Raw genomic sequence first — 16,220 nt, 5'->3', positions numbered from 1 at the left:
TTTAAAGATATATTTTTGTGCTGCACTATGAAAAAGTCCATTTTCTCCTGTTCTTGTTCCATTGTACATACAGAACTAATTTCTTTTTGGGCTAGAGGAGCTATTAACCTAATGAATAAGGTACATACCTGAAATGCAAATGATCAGAGGTTTCATTCATGTTCTGATATTTTTTATTATTGAAAATGTCTATCCAACTTACCCATGTGTAGAACTGATCTTTGCCTTACTCTGTGGTCTGGTTTATGCTATTATTTACCCAATATGGAAGTGCTCTGTTTTCTAATATTACAAAGTACTAATGGATGCCTTCTGGAATATTAGATGTGGAAGCTTATAAGAACATCACCAAGAATGCTGAAATGTAAATTTCAATTGCTTGGTACAATAAAGTGGGCAAAGAAGACACCCATGCCTTAAGAATGGGACTTAATTTGTATAATCATACCTTCTTCTGAATCCCGTGTGGAGGTAATAGGAGGTATTTGTGCTTTTTGAGCTCAGTTCTTAGTGGCATAAAAGTTAGGCTCTTCTATTCCCGTGTAATATTCCAAGATATAAAACCCATTTGTTGAACCACTTTTCCTGAAAGTTATTGTGAAATGTAGATTTCATATTTGGAAGGTTTTTATAATGACTGTGTTAAAAAATACAGTGTCTGTAATTTATTGTGCAGAGCTTCCAGAAAACTGGTCATTGTTTGCTGAAGTCATAAATCCCTACAAGAAGTTTTGGCTGTTTTATGTTCAAAGACTTTCATAAGACCATCTTTGTGAAATAAATAGTTGTGAATTGAAAAATATGGAAGACAATTACTAGTAATTTGTACTGAAAACATTCCAAAACCAAACTTTTATCACATACTATATTTATCTGGAGTATATAAAATTAAATGGAAAAGCACAGGCACCCACTTCTCTAGGAGAATTTGGCAACAGGTTTGATTGTTTTCTTGTGGGGGCCTTTGGTGAGAACATTAAATACACAATACGGAGTTTTACATTATAAAGCAAGGCTTAATATATCTTCATAAATCAATCAAAACTATTTCATGTAATATCTATGCAATAGTACTATGGGGTATAATAGTATGTATTTGCAATTTACATATTTGTGTTGTAATTTTACATTTAGAAAAACCCCCTTTGTAATTGTAATGGTTTGCTCTGCTCAGGCTCCACAGTTCAGGCTGGAGATACGGCGTGTCTGGCACATACTCCAAGCTGATGCCTGTTGCTTTTTATAACAGTTGTTACAGTTCTTGGACATCAAGAAAGAGGGCACTAGATTCCAAAATTTCTGCATGTCTGTTGTCTATCGAAAATATGCTAAATCCCTTTACCCAGAAATGTATTGATCACATCACATCACACTTAAATTTTGGATATAAGAGATTCCATAAACTAAGTCACATACTATCATGTTTTATTCCATTTCAGAAGGATTAATGTAAATTGACAGTGTTACACCAGTTTCCATGTGTTGGCAACTGCCGAGTTGCTTTAAACATTTTGCTTACAGTTTCAGCTCCAGGAAGCAGGAGCCAGTAGCTGTTCTACCTTCATAATAAGCAAAATGTCACCATTCATAAAGTAAGGGTACTCTTATGGAAAACATTCTGCTTTTGCACCATTGACAAAGGTAATGAAGTTTGGCTTTAGTATAGATTAAGCCTCAGACTTTAGATTACTTTTTCAAAATTTCACATTACTGAAGTTTATAGCATGTAGCAAGTGTTCTGTTAAAATCTGGCTGATTGTGGATGGGAAAAAACAACAGCCGAAGGGAGATCAGCTTATTTTTGCCCAAACTCTTGGCTTCAGGAGATCTCTAATTTTGTAACATTTGGATAACAAACCTAGAGGCTGGCATAAAGCTCCTCTTGGCACATTTTAAACATCTTTTAGTCTTATAAAAAGAAGCTTGTCCTACTAAGCTGTACATTTGTTGGAACTGTTTAACAGTAGCTGTGCCCTGCAGCTCTTTTAGTGATAAATGAGCCATTTCAAATAAGGGCAATTGCAGCCAACTGTGCAGAAGAAATCATTAAAAAAAATTAAATAGACATTTTTGTAGCTTAAAAATGCACAAACAAAGTATGTTAAATCAAAATATATGCTGCTTCTTTTAATGGAAAAGATTGCTACTGGCTAGGTCTGCCAGCTTCAATAGGTGTGCCAAGAAGCCAAGGAATCTGGCAGAATCTGCAGATAGCAGTTCCATCTTTCATCTATATTTCTTTTCTGTATTTATCTTGCTTTAGAAAATGCAGAGAATGTCTTTTCCTTCTGACTTGGCGCTATTTCCAAACCACAGAAATACACAGAGCAGCTTCTTGCAATTGTTTAGCTCCCTGCACCAGTCTTATCCTTGTGACTGTGTGAATAATTTCTTTCTAATTTGGCAATAAGAAAGAAGAGCATTAAAATATTTTTGTGTTTATGGAATAGTATCTTAGCTGAACTGTCAGATATAAAATTAGTTTTCTTAATTAAGAGATACTGGGTTTAATATGTAAAGACAGAATTCCAGGTAATTATTTTTGACATTCAGCTGATCAAAAATAAGTTTCCTTGTATGTAAGAAGCTATTCAAAGAATCTGAACATAAGAAATACCAAGAACAAAGTTCTTCCTGTAGAATCAGTCACTCAGTTCAGTTTGGCTTCAAGCCTTACTCATTGTAATATCACCATTGCAAAGCACGCTCTGGTATCTTTTAAGAGATAAGGCACAACTGATTGATATCACTTTCAAGGTAAAGATGGTAAGGAAAAGCCCATTTGCAGTGTGTGGATTATGGGACGGACCCTAGTGTTAATGTTCCTGGTCAGTGTTCTGTACTTTGGCATCAAATCTGAAGACCTGACAAGGCTGACAGGCAGCACAAGCCTGCTGAGAATTCTGTCCTGACTAGAGTGAGGGCAGGGACAGGATATGAATTGTTGATGCAATTATCCTCATTTTACAATCAATTTCATGTGAAAGCTAAAATGTATCTTCTCCTGGACTATAAGTGAAAGTTCATATGATTTCATTTCATTGAAAATTTAATTCTAATTAATTTTTGTTTTATCTCCAAGGGTAATTATTGGCTGTATTTATCAGCTGCTAGTCAGTGCAGAATTATTTCTATGGTTTATGATAATTCATCTCTGGAAGCTTTGAAGAAAAAAAATGTAATGTTAAATTAGTTAGTAAAAAAAAAATGTAATGTTAAATTAGTCAGTAACACTTTTTAATTACTGTAAGAGTCTAATACACTGCAAATTACATGTTACCTTTGGATTTAGGGACACTGTAAGGCTATCTAGAAGGTGCCTTTAGGCTGATTCGAGTCTACTCTTTGCATTTGTGTTGAAGATATAAATAAAAATAAAAAAACTTTTCCGTGACATAGGATTGAGAAAACAGCGACTCATAATAGTGCTTCCGTACTGCTGTACAGGTATGACAGTTCCAAATACTAGGATAAGATACATAATTAGGGCTCTGTGGAAGTAGAGAAAAGTTTAAAATATCAAGAAGGTCTTTAGAACACCTAAAATCAAAATTGTCCCTCTAAAAGTCCTGTCCTTCACCAATTCTTGTCTGCTGTCTATGCTGACCACAGGTATGTGGGATGAATCTGGGTTTATTTGCTCTTTGTGTCTCTTACATTGTATCTGTGCAATCTGCACAAATGTAACATTCATTAGACTGAATTAGCTCCTTTTCAGGCTTCCAGAGAGACATAATTGATGGACTCCAGAGGCATTATAGGCTAAGGGAGTGTGCATGTATTGAAAAAAAGTCCATCATACTTTGGCACTGGTTTTTCTGAACATTCATGGTACAGAGAATATTTTATTAGTCTTTTGCTTCTAAAAGCATTTTTTCTTTCCATCAGTTGATTAATCTATTGGTGTGCAATAATCCTGTTGCTGTTTGGACAGGTGGAATTAGCCATGCTTGGATTTTAAGAAAGCATTGAGCAGCACTCTTCACCAAAAACTGTTAAAGAAGTTAAAATGCAATGTGATGAGAAGGCAGAGTCAGAGAGGATAAATAACTGTTTAAAACTCAGGAATCAAAGTTTAGAAATTAGGATGAAGTTTTGGAGCCAAAGGATCTTCATAAATGGTAATGGGAAGGGTGGTAAATGGTAATGTCACAAACTGCTGACATTACAGTTCTCCATGAGAAGTGCAGCCAAAGACAATTGTAAACTGCAGTTCACAGTGCAGAACCACAGAGGTCAAATATCCTGTGCAAATATGTCACAGCTCAGTGCAAAATTTTCCCCTTTCATGGATTTACTACACTGAACAGTTTTGCACACTGTACATGCAGCAGATGCAGAGTGCCAGTAACTATTGGTTAGGATTGAAAAGATGTCCAAATATTTGGGTGAGGCAATAAAGTCCTTGCAAACAATTTGGATGGAAAAATTTTCAATGTAAGATACATCTTGGGGCACCATGAAGCCCTGACTTTGCTTCTGATTGATCAGGCTGTTTCTGTTAATCTTTCTGCTCTTGGTCTCATAATCCAAGAATCCTCATAAAATTTGCAGTTATATGTAGGTGTTATTTATCCTTATATTTTTGTTGACATCCTGGAGTGTGGGGGGAGAAACTGATAGTCTGTTTAATTCTTCTGCATCAGAAATGCATATGAGGGAATTGTATTTTGAGAAACTACTCTTTCACAAAATTTACAATACTCTGCATAAAGATACTTCTGTTCAGAGAAGGATGTTAAGTTCCTTAATTGTCATCATGAGTCAAACCCATGATGTGCTGTTTAAATGAGAAAGTAGCCTGTTTGAGTGGGGAGCTGATGAAGTAGAGAGCACATTCCCTGTGTGGGAGCAATACTTTCTCTTAAATCATCTTCCACATACTGCTTTTATTAGGTGGCAGCATGCCTCAACATACTCACCCAAGAATGCCCAACATGTGGTCAGTAATGTTCTTGTGCTTGCACTAACATTGTGAAATAATGTCTTGGGTAGCTGCTTAGCCCCAACCATTTCATCCTACCTGAGAGACAAAGTTCACCATGTTTATATCGTGATTCTTTTAACCTTTTGCAGTAACATTCAGGTAGAAGGTTCACATGATTTTTTTCTCCTGTGTTAAAAGCACAGAGTTGCATGGTTTTAGAAAATTAATTTTCACATCTTCCCCCGCATGCTTTAACCAGCTTTAGCAGAGCTTTTATGCATGTGGTACAACCTCCACTTGCCCAAGCACAACTATAACTTTCTTTTTATAGAACTAAAAGAGCTCAAGCAAATGAATAAGCCAAAAACATTTCCAAAACCTGAAGCTTGGAATTGAAGTTGAGAAGTTAATAAAAACATTGAGGAACAGGCTTTTGTTCTAATCAGAGAAAAGATTTAAATTTAACTTTTATTAATTGATTTTTCATATCCTACTTCATAGTCACATCTTTAGAGAGGGAAGGAAGCAGATCAAGGTCTCTAGTATTTCTGACATATAAAAGTCAGACAGGCATTATTGCTTGCTTGTTTGCATGAAACAGTATGTTTAAAGGTCTCTGATCTCACAAAGCTTCCAAAAACCAGCAGCTATTCAAGCATCTTGTGGCCAGTGTGGCTTTGGAGAGACATTTTGCTTATTTTTGAAAAACTATCTAAGTCCCCTCTAAAGAACTGTATGCAAATCATAAATACTTTGGTTGAATATGGCCTGATGGGAGTGCTAATTCAAGCAACTCCCTTTGTTTCAATCACCAAAAAACCAAAGCATTTATCTGTCACAGTAAGTGTATGTGGTAACGTTGAGGAAATCAGCACTGACTTTTTAAAAGCATACAAATTTCCAGCACTTGTAAATATATTTCATGACAACTGACCAAACTGTTAATAAAGAAATTTGCATTTATTATTGGAAGATGACTCCTTAGTATAAAATGATATGGTTTTCTTTAATAACAAAAAAAAGCAGTGTGAGAATCTTGAGATATAAATGGTATCATACATTTAGTTTTCTGATACTAAGAAAATTTAGTCTTACTAATATGAATGAACATGTGGACTATACATATACCCTTGTCCACAAACAGTCCCAGATCTTTTCTTGCTTCATCACATTCAGTTTCATATTTGTATGAATAGAGCTGATCTGTGTTCATACCATCTATACATTTATTTACCCTGTGTTCTAATTCAGCATTTTCTAGTACATTTACTAGTCTAAAATCAGATTATATGTTGAACAGTACCACTCATCTTCCAGTTTATGTAAATTTATGCGCTGTTGCCACCCCCACATCTTAAACATAAGACTATAGAACAGTCTTCTTGTGTGCCACAAAAAAAAACAACTTTAAAATATGCTGGCTACTTATTTCAAATAAATGTTGTTGTACAAATGCACAGTGAGAGCCTCCTGCTTTTATCCCCAGACTTTGATATCTAAGGTTTACCAGCACAAGCACCTCACTGGTTTTGATTATAATGGTCATATGTAGGAAGAGAGACCGACTCTGGAGCGTTGGACCTAAAGCTGTATTAACTTTAGAGATCAAAATCAGTACTTTCAATTGAATACAGAAGAGAGTTTGAAGTTCACGCATACCAGTGAATTTAACATACTTCTAAAATACTGGTACAGTCAGATTATGTCCTCAGATCCCTATTCTCAGGATAAGATGCACTTGAGAGAAACATTGCAAAATTGTCAAAAGTCTGGAAACTGTAGTGTCCCTTTACTGCAGTTCAGTGTTGTTTTCAAAGGTGGAATAGTTAAGAGTGCATTTCAGGAATATCAGACAAACCAAAGAGGAAAAAACCACATCATGTTTTCAGGGCATTGCTGAGAAATCAGGCAGAACCCTTCAGAATGTCAGGGTTAATGGACAGCTTAAACCTCATTATTTTCCTCTGACTTGATGATGATTTGCAACTACCGCTGATTAACTTTCATATAATCTTCATGTGATTGCTAGAGACAGACAAAATTATAATATTAATATCCATAGTAATGTTAAAATTTTTGAAACAAAACTAAATTAGCAATTCTTTCTCAATTTCTTATACTACCTCCTCAATAATATTTAGAAAGGAAAGGAAAGGTAAGAGTCATGCTTCTGCAAAATGAAAAGGAAAGCAACGAGTGGTAAAGCAGGAAAGTATGGAAAAGGATCAGGAAATAAAAAAAGAAAGATTGATCAGGCTTGCAAGGGTACAAAGGAAGGATAGTCCACAACATGTTACTGAGCCAAAGTAAGTTATGAAAGGGACATCCATGACTTAAGTTTACAGTTTTGAATGTCCATTCTATGTAATAAGTAAGCAGGGTCATAATTTAATCTTAATAAATTTTGAAATGTCACTCTATTGAAATAACAAAAAAAGTTCTTTATTCTCTCTATGCCACCAAAAGCCTTTTATATGTTAATCTTCTTTTGAAAACTACAATGAAATAAAAATAAAATACAGAAAGTGGTTCAAATAAAAATATGCTGTGAGACCCTGGGCTTCATCACTTTTGGATTATCAAATCTGCCTATTGTTTTTTATGGGATGAATTTCATATCCTGTAAGACTTTTTGTACATTGGAATGTTCATGATGATTGAATTCTTTCTTAATATTGCACCAAACATCTTGCAGCTGAATGGAGATTCAAGCTGTCTGCCTTTAAGGTCTCCAATTAGTTCCATATAGTCGTATCTTTTAAACAAAGATTAGAAATAATTTTGATTACTAGTTTCATTTAGCTACTTCACCTTTGCATGATATTTTTATAGGCAATTAGATTTACACCTGAAATAGTTTTAAATATTCCTCTGAAACCCTGTAAGTATCAAATTGAGATGCAAAAACCTTTAAACTTAGAGTATTTTAAAGTGGTTTGCAAATTTGCAGTTTTTAAACTATTCTACATTTCACCATTTGACATTTTGTTGATTTTCTCCTTGTCAGTGATATTCAGAGTTCTCTGCCCATTTATTGTGTCTTTGCAGAGAAGGAAGGCATCCTTCTCTGAATAACTGTATAAGAAAAAGACAGTAAAACAGATGAGGTGTAGAGCATATTCATTTTTTGTAGCTATATAAACATTTGTCAGTATGTGTGGGTGTACCATATTACAATTCCCTTTAGGCATATAGGTTTTATGTATGTCTCCAAAGTAATGCAACGCAACATTTAACCTTATTGGAGAATATGAAAACTATATTCTTATTTTGTATGTTATTATTGTGTGGTCAAGAGATTTCTTTTCAAGAGTGCTGTTCCCATTCAGATATTGAAGAAATATGGCCTTTGTCCTAGATGCCTTTTAGTTTTGTTGTAACAAAGGAGGGAACTAAACAAAATGGACAAAAATGGAGAGACAGCAGGTAGGAAAAATGAAGCTGTACCAAGAAGGATTTTAAACTTCAAATCTATCATGATGTAAAATCAGTTGTAGCTCACTGAAACTGTTCATCCTAACGAAATAGTAAACATCTCATGGTAAAGTACCAGTAATCACATATTCAAGCCCTATTATCAAGCCCTACTCTTATTTTCACCTAATTTCCTGGAATTTTGTGGGATTCCTCTTGCCAACAGTCATTTTGTCCCAGGCAGTCACATAAGAAAAATTACTTGCCAAGGACAAATCACCTGTCTTAAGTCCTGAGACAGGTGAGATGGTTTAAGCGCAGAAAAAACTGCAGGCAAGTTTGTTCTCATCCTAACTTGGAGTCCTACACCTGTTTGCAAGTAGTGCACAGGTTTTCTAGCTCCTGTACTCTTTCTGAGGGAGGATGGAAAGGATGAGAAAGAAGAGACAGTTCCTGGCCAGCCTGCTGGCTACCATTGTGTTCAGGTGTACCTTAGCCCAAACTGCATCCTTTGGACTTCCTGATAACCCCCAGCCATTCTTGAGGGATTCCAAAAAGTTGCCCTTTTCCTGTGGGTGCCAGAATGGAGATGTGTTTCATGGAAGAGAGAAAAGACAGAAACAGGACAAGAAAGGAAAAGAAGCCAGGTGTAATCTGCCCAGAATTTCTCCCACCCCAACCAGAGAGCTTCAGTTTAATCTCTTTATGTTCAGAATGAGTGAAGTAGGCTGCACCAGGGGTTGCTCTGACTAGTCCCAGGGAGGAGAGACCCTGTGCAAGGTGGAATCAGCACAGTGAGTGTCAGCCTTGCCCATCTTTTGCCTTCACTGGAATTTCTTGGTACTGGATTTTGTACAGCTGCTAGCTCAGAGTGTTCCTTGGTGCATGGGACTTCAGTTTGAAATCTGTTTTCTTTGTGCCACCTGAGGGAAAAAAAACAACAAAACACCCCAGAACTTACATGAGCATCTTCTAAAGAGTCTGAGTATAGTACATGTTGTCTTATCCTTTCGTTCAGCTGAAAAGGAAAATCAGGAAATTGGCCTGAATTTTAGTTTAGAAACAGTGACTTAGCTTAACCTTCATTATGCTTTGATTGTGGAGTATGTTTTATTATTTATAATTTAATTTTATGAGAAGTATTTTCATAGGAATATGTGTAATGTAACACTCTAACTAGGTGCTTTAATATTTTCCAGTGCGCACTATGGTGTTGAAAGTTAGAAAATGCTGGCTGGATCTAGACTGATACTTTCTTGGATAAGCCTCTACCATATGCTTTTATTTAAAGTATTTTTTTTTCTTTTAAGTTAGATTTATAAAAAACATGTGAAAAATATCTTTTTTTGAAAAAGAAGTGTTACGCAATTAGAAAATCACAGTGCTAGAAATTTTGCATCCTTCAGGAAATGTTGCATGGAAAAGAAGCCAGATACTGAATCTAAATTTAAAATTAAAAAAAAAAAAAAAGGCAAGTTCTACTGCTATGCTATGTCAAAATGCTATGTCAATCTACAAAATGTTTTACTGAAGTGTATGTCTTTAGTTCCAGGAATTTTAAGCTCTATGTGAACTCTGACTGGCTTCCCAGTATAGATATGAATCTTGTTGAAGGAATTTATCCGTATTTCCTTCTGATTAGAAAAATTTAAATAATATTTGTTTTACAGGGCAGAAAACCTAAAGAAGCTAGGACGAAAAGGGCATTAAGTATTTTTATATAGTTATTCTTTATTCATAATTTCCTTCCATGTTCACAGGACTCTGGGGTATTGAATAGGCTGATCTTTTATCTGTTTTGTGTGAGCAGGGTAGCCTCTTTCCAACAGCCTTGTTCTCACTTTCCATTGTTTAAGGAAACGTCTTGTGGGCACATCACATGACTAACCCTTTATTTAAAGATTATTTCATGCCAACCTCTATAGTTCCTACAAACATGACACTTATGCTTTCTGCTTCCCCTCTCTGAGTCCAGAAGGTGCAGTGACTGTGGCTGAAGGAAAGTGAGTAGTTCTAAGTTATTGTAACCAGACCATGGAGACCATTTTTTTCAGATTTAGGATTTGTTGGTACAATACTTACATCTATTTTTTCTGCTTTTAAATCCCCTTGGGCTACTTCTTTTGTAGAAGTGAAAAGAACTAGAAAAATATCACTGTTTGCAGTGATACAGGCTAGAGACTGACATGCTGAGGAGCACAGAAATTTACTGAAGAGGGTATGGAGATTTTGTAGACAACAAGCAGAACATAAGCCAGCAATGTGTCCTGACAGCAAAGAAGTCACAACTCTGGACTTCCAACAGAAGCACAGGTTGAGGGAAGTGATTGTTCCTTTTAGCACTCATTAGATCACATCTAGAATTCTGCACCCAGGTCTGGCCTTTGATATAGGGAAGATATGGATAAACCATAATAGGTTCAGCAGAGGACCACCAGGATGGTCAGAACCTGAAGCACTGCTCTGTGAGGAGAACCTAAGGAAACTGGGCTTTTTCATCCTCGAGAAGAGAGATCTTTAAGAGGACTCAATAGCAACCTTGCAGTTCCTAGGGGAGTTCAGTCATCAAAAAGATGGAGCTAGGCTTTTCACAGCGATGCATGGCAAGAGGATGAGAAATAATAAGCATAAACTAAATCAAGAGTAAATGAGCACAGGGTAAACCTTTTCTCCACCAGGTCAGTCAAACATTGCAATAGGTTGCCAAAGATATTGTGCCATCTCTATTATTGAAGTTTTTCAAGATCAGACTTAAAAACTCTGGGTAACCCAGCTGAACCTCATATCTGACTCTGTTTTGAGCATGAGTGTAGGCTAGAGACCTACTGAGAGCCCCTCTGTTCTGAAATTCTTTGTGATTGTGTTGTCATAATATAGTATCACAATTCTGGGGTAGCAATAACAAAATCTTAATTGTTCTGAATATTTAAATGATCTGGCTGTGCATTGCTTTTGGAATCCGTAAGTGCTACATATGCCCTGTACATTCTCCAAACAGCTTGTATTTGTGCTTATTTACTGGTATGACGTGCAAACTGTGCAAAAATATTGGACTCTAGCCTTGGAATATAGATACCTGCCAACAGAAAATGAAGGCTACATGGTGCTGCAAATGCTTTCTCTGTCTATGGAAAGTGCCTTTTATGTGCCAGAAAGAAGCATTTATACCATGTGCTTTTTTTACTGCTTTTCACATCTGTTAACATTTACATGTGTCAGAAAACAATACCTGAACAGTAAAGGGAAGGGATACATGAAGTTCAAGGGTATTATATCAAGAAAAATGGCATGTCATATTGCATATAGTACATTGGAATAAAAGAAGAGGAAAAAGGAAAAAGATTTCTTGGACTTGTCAAATACACCTAATATGTGGGCGTAGTTTGTATATACTATCTATGAATGCATTTCCATACCTGAATTGAATGACCCAAATTGCCAGTAAATGGAACTGAACCCATGAAAGGGTCAAGGAGTGATAATCAGGAGGCGAAAGAATTATAAATGTCTTGGTTTATTAAAAAAAGAATAAATTTTATTTCATTAAAGGTGGGACTTACATCAAAATCTTCAAAGTTGGATTCCTAAATAGAGAATTATGTACTTCTGTTGAAACATTTTGCATTTTTAATAATCTTCTCTTCAGCTGTCTTTTTGTTAGTACAAAAGGAGTAAGTTAACTGACAAATGTTGCTGTATATCCACAGTCCTTAGAGGCAGCTACTGTATTGGGCAGTGTTTCCAAGAATAGTCCTTTGAAGTCTCACAGTGAAAATCCTGAGACGCAGTGTAGTACTGGATTTTGTATGACGTGGCAGTTCTTGCAGATGTTACTACTGGCAAATGATTTAGAAGAGCAGCAAATTAGAGAGAAACTGATCTATGATCCCCTGCACACAGAAGGAAAAAATCAGGATTTGATACCTTTGTAAAAATTGGTGTTTGCATTGGCTCCATATGTACCACTAGTTCTTTAGGCATCTGTTTGGGTCTTTTTGTACCAGTTTCATGCAGGATTCTGTTCTTTGATGCCTCACCCTGATTTTCCAAAATGCACCTGCAGTAAAGAGCACGGACCCTCCCCTACAGCTATTGTCATTGCTTAGTATTGAGTTCTCTGTGGAAAGTGACAGAAAATACCTATTCTCCCATGTCTTTGAGTCTAGAAATAAATGATGGCTAAAATAAGAGATAATTAACCTTGAATCTAGTCCTACCTAACATGTAGTCATAATAAAGGTAAAGGTCAATTTTTTATTTTTTCCTATGTTCCTACTAGATAATGTATCTCCAAAACACTATTTTTGATGAACATCTGCTCTTGCACATGGATACAAGTTTTATCTGAAATTATTATGGATGTTAGAGTTCCACACTCACTGCACTGAAGAAGCCTTGCATTAGATCAGTGAAGATGCAATGAATAATCACATAAGGCATATGGTTTCCTTGCCCCCAACTTTAAAATCTAAAGCTTTACCAAAACCACCATATGAATGGCATGTGAATACATATTTTTGGATTTGAGTCAGGGATATGAAGAATCTATACCAGTTTTCTTCTGTTAGTTGCACAAGAAAATTGCAAAGCACCTGAAGAATCACAGGGTAATTCAAGCTGATGAGAAATCAGCTCTTGACAAATGGCAAAGAAGAAAGATCTTCATCCAGCAGTGTTTCTGAAGAAAAAAAATATAGAAGTTAAGCATTTGATAAGCTTGCATTCTGGTCGTTGTGCTTTGTAGAGCTGGTTCATCATTAAAGGTATACTTGTAGTCTCCTTGGTCTTATGTCCACATGAAGTCAGTGGTGAACCTTCCACTGACTTCCCTGGTTGCTGACCCTGACCCAGGTTTTGCGCACAAATAAAGTATAGAGACATAAACCTTTTTCATATAATTTCTTCTCGTGTCATTTTAACTCTGGCCATACTTTCAGAAGGGTTCATATTTTAAGAATCCTACCTAGCTACTTAGACCTAGGTATCTGATTACAGGAATGGAAATTTTAAGAGGAAGAACTCCTAGAAAAAATTATCATTGATGTTTAATTGACATGATACTGTTTCTGACATAATTCAAGCCTATCACAGGCAGTCTTACATGTTGCATGTAGGGGTCAAAGGGTAAAAGGTGACTGGAAAGATGCTTGTTTTGTGCATTTGGCTAACACAAATACTTCCTCAAGTACAAAATGCTTTGATCTCTCTAAGTAAATGCCATATGTGTGCAGCTGTGGCCCATGCCTCACGACTGCTGGAAGGTTAGGAAAAGGTAGCATATGAATTTGATGTCTGCATTCAATTTATGCTTTTATATTTAGCAGTTCATAATTTTGTGTAATATTTTAGCTGTATGAAAAATATGCACCAGAGTTGAGTGATAACAGATTTGTCTGTGGTTTAACTCAACATTGTTTGGGTGAATACAGATTCCTAAGTATTGCAGACTGAAAATACAGGTTTTAATTAGAGCTGTCTGAGTTTCAGAATACCTGAACGCACATTAAGCCTGGCAAATTTTCAGAAATCTGGGGGTTGCATGGAGCTGATTTAAGTGAGAGTCTTCTCCTTTCTAACTATATTGCATTTGTAGTTGCATCACTCACTTGCAACACACTGAAGTGAGATCCAAACCCATTATTAATGGTTTTCTGATATATAAAAATGTTTTATCACCAAGACCTGTCTTGTGTCATACTAATGTTGAACAGTACCTTACTCCCAGGGAATTTCCACTGAAAAATTTGAATTACTTCCAGAGTAAAGGATCTACTATACATGACTGAAAAGCTGAATCAACTCCAAAAGTTGGTGCCTTTCTTGAACTTTTGGTTTTCACTTTTAGAGGCAAATGTTTAAGACTGGTATGCTCAGATCTATATCCTCAAGATGTTTAACATGAGTAGTTTGCTGTGACAATAAAGAAACCTACTGCAGTCAATAGGACACAAGGGTCCATCACATGAATCCAGCTTCATGATCAAGATTTAAAAAAAAAAAAAAAAAGAAGCATGCCTCATGTACAATTATTCTGGTATACTTTGAAGGGAAAATTGTGACTCACATGACTCACATAAAGCATGTGCAATAACAAAAATACAAGTCACAACCAATAGACAGACATAGTGCAGTGACCAGAAAAAAAGACATGAAAATATCAATTCATAGATACAAATATGAAAAAATATACTGCATTGCACTTTTATGTGGATATTGATAGATATATGCATACAAAAGTATACATATGGTAGATAAATGCATATGTATAATCCAGTGATGTTAATATGATTGTAAGTATTTTATTTATCAGATGTGTGGGTTAATTGATGCAATTGTTCTAGATATGATTTGAATGTTACTGAAACAGAAGCACACTGATTTGTTCTTTTCTCCTCTGTGTTTTTGCTAGCTCCTACTGGCCATGGTAGGCTCTACAGATGACACTCTGCAGGAGGCAGCAGCTGGTTGCATAGCAAACATTCGCAGATTGGCTCTGGCAACAGAAAAAGCAAAATATGGCTGATGCTTCAGCAGCTTTTACCAACACACTTGTTTAGCAATTCAGTTACATTTAAATACACAGCTACTCCTTCTAGCATCTGTATTTCATAGCAGAGCTCATCTACTTGAGGATAATTTAATAAAAACAAATCTGTGGAAGCTTATGTTTGATTTTACATTACTGGTTTGTCACCCCTAGGTTTGATAAAACACTCATACCTAATTTTGTGTGTCTTTTAACGTTGCCTCCATCCAAAGAACATCAGTTAAAATATGTCAAAGGCATTTTCTACAATTGATATGCTTTTATTTTAATTGATTGTAGCTATACATGGTTTTGCTTATCTGTGACGTTACAATAAATTTTACTTCTCTGTGTGTGTGATTATGCAGCAATTTATGAATGTCTTGAACAATTCCTTGCATTATAATCTTGTCCAGTCATTTTCTTACTATGCTTTTGCATGTTTGATCAGTTGTGACTCACAGGAGAGCAGAAAATGCAGATACATGAATCTCACATCTGGCATTATATAAAGACCGCAAACAGCTGTAGCAATAGACATCACTCCAAATTTCCCATTTCTACCAACATCAAACAAAATAGTGCTTAATTTTATAAGTAGCTGGTGAAATGTGTTTTAATTAACACATTTAACTCAGTTCTAAATAAAGAGATTTTAGATTTACATTTGCACATTATCTTTCTGTGGTTTTTAATTTTTAAACTGATGACAAGATTGTATTGATGTAGTTATTTCTGTATAAAATTATGTTCAGAATTACACTTGCTTTCAAAAATGCAGAAAAAATATTATTGATACTATAAATTATAGACCCACTGTACATACCATGCTAAACAAATAACACTAGAGCATTTCCTTGAGAGCAGTAATGTCTTAATTACAAGCACAGACTGCAGAACAAAAATGAACAAAAGCAAATATTTAAATGGCTTGCATTTATTCAGGACTCACTTCTGAATTATTTTTTTACTTCCCTTAATAATTAACAATTTTCTTGGTTAGAAGCATTTTGTAATTTCATTCTTGTCCTCCAACTAGCATGACTTCTCAAGGCAACTAACTTTCTGGCTGACAGAAGCTTCTGAGGAAGCCATAATACCAATCCACCTGTTTATTTGTGTTTTCTCTGAAACAGACATGAAGACTCATTTAAAATTTCATTTTTGAAGCCTTGCACAATTCTGAAAAATGAGAATTACACTGGGCCCTTGGGGAACTTGTAGAGGCTATTTTATGGACAGATGCTGAAGCAGTGTGGAAATCAAAATGTCAGTCCAAGTAGTTTTTCTTGATCAGTGCAAACACCAACATAGTCACAGGGTTCATCACAAGCTCGATCAGCATCCAGTGAC

General features: G+C 35.7%; 1 protein-coding gene across 1 annotated transcript in view; it reads left to right on the top strand.

Moving 5' to 3' along the window:
• Positions 1–15,216, top strand: part of ODAD2 (outer dynein arm docking complex subunit 2) — a 74,283-nt gene extending 59,067 nt beyond the window's left edge. Inside the window, 1 exon segment of the mRNA XM_077781269.1 lies at positions 14,751–15,216. Within this exon segment, the coding sequence (XP_077637395.1) occupies positions 14,751–14,864 (114 nt within the window). The 3' untranslated portion in view covers positions 14,865–15,216.
• The last annotated feature ends 1,004 nt before the right edge of the window (positions 15,217–16,220 follow it).

This window comes from Lonchura striata, chromosome 1, assembly GCF_046129695.1.
Source record: "Lonchura striata isolate bLonStr1 chromosome 1, bLonStr1.mat, whole genome shotgun sequence".
Taxonomy (NCBI): domain Eukaryota; kingdom Metazoa; phylum Chordata; class Aves; order Passeriformes; family Estrildidae; genus Lonchura; species Lonchura striata.
Note: the sequence above shows the minus strand (reverse complement) of the source record. Positions and strands in the feature narration are given on the sequence as shown.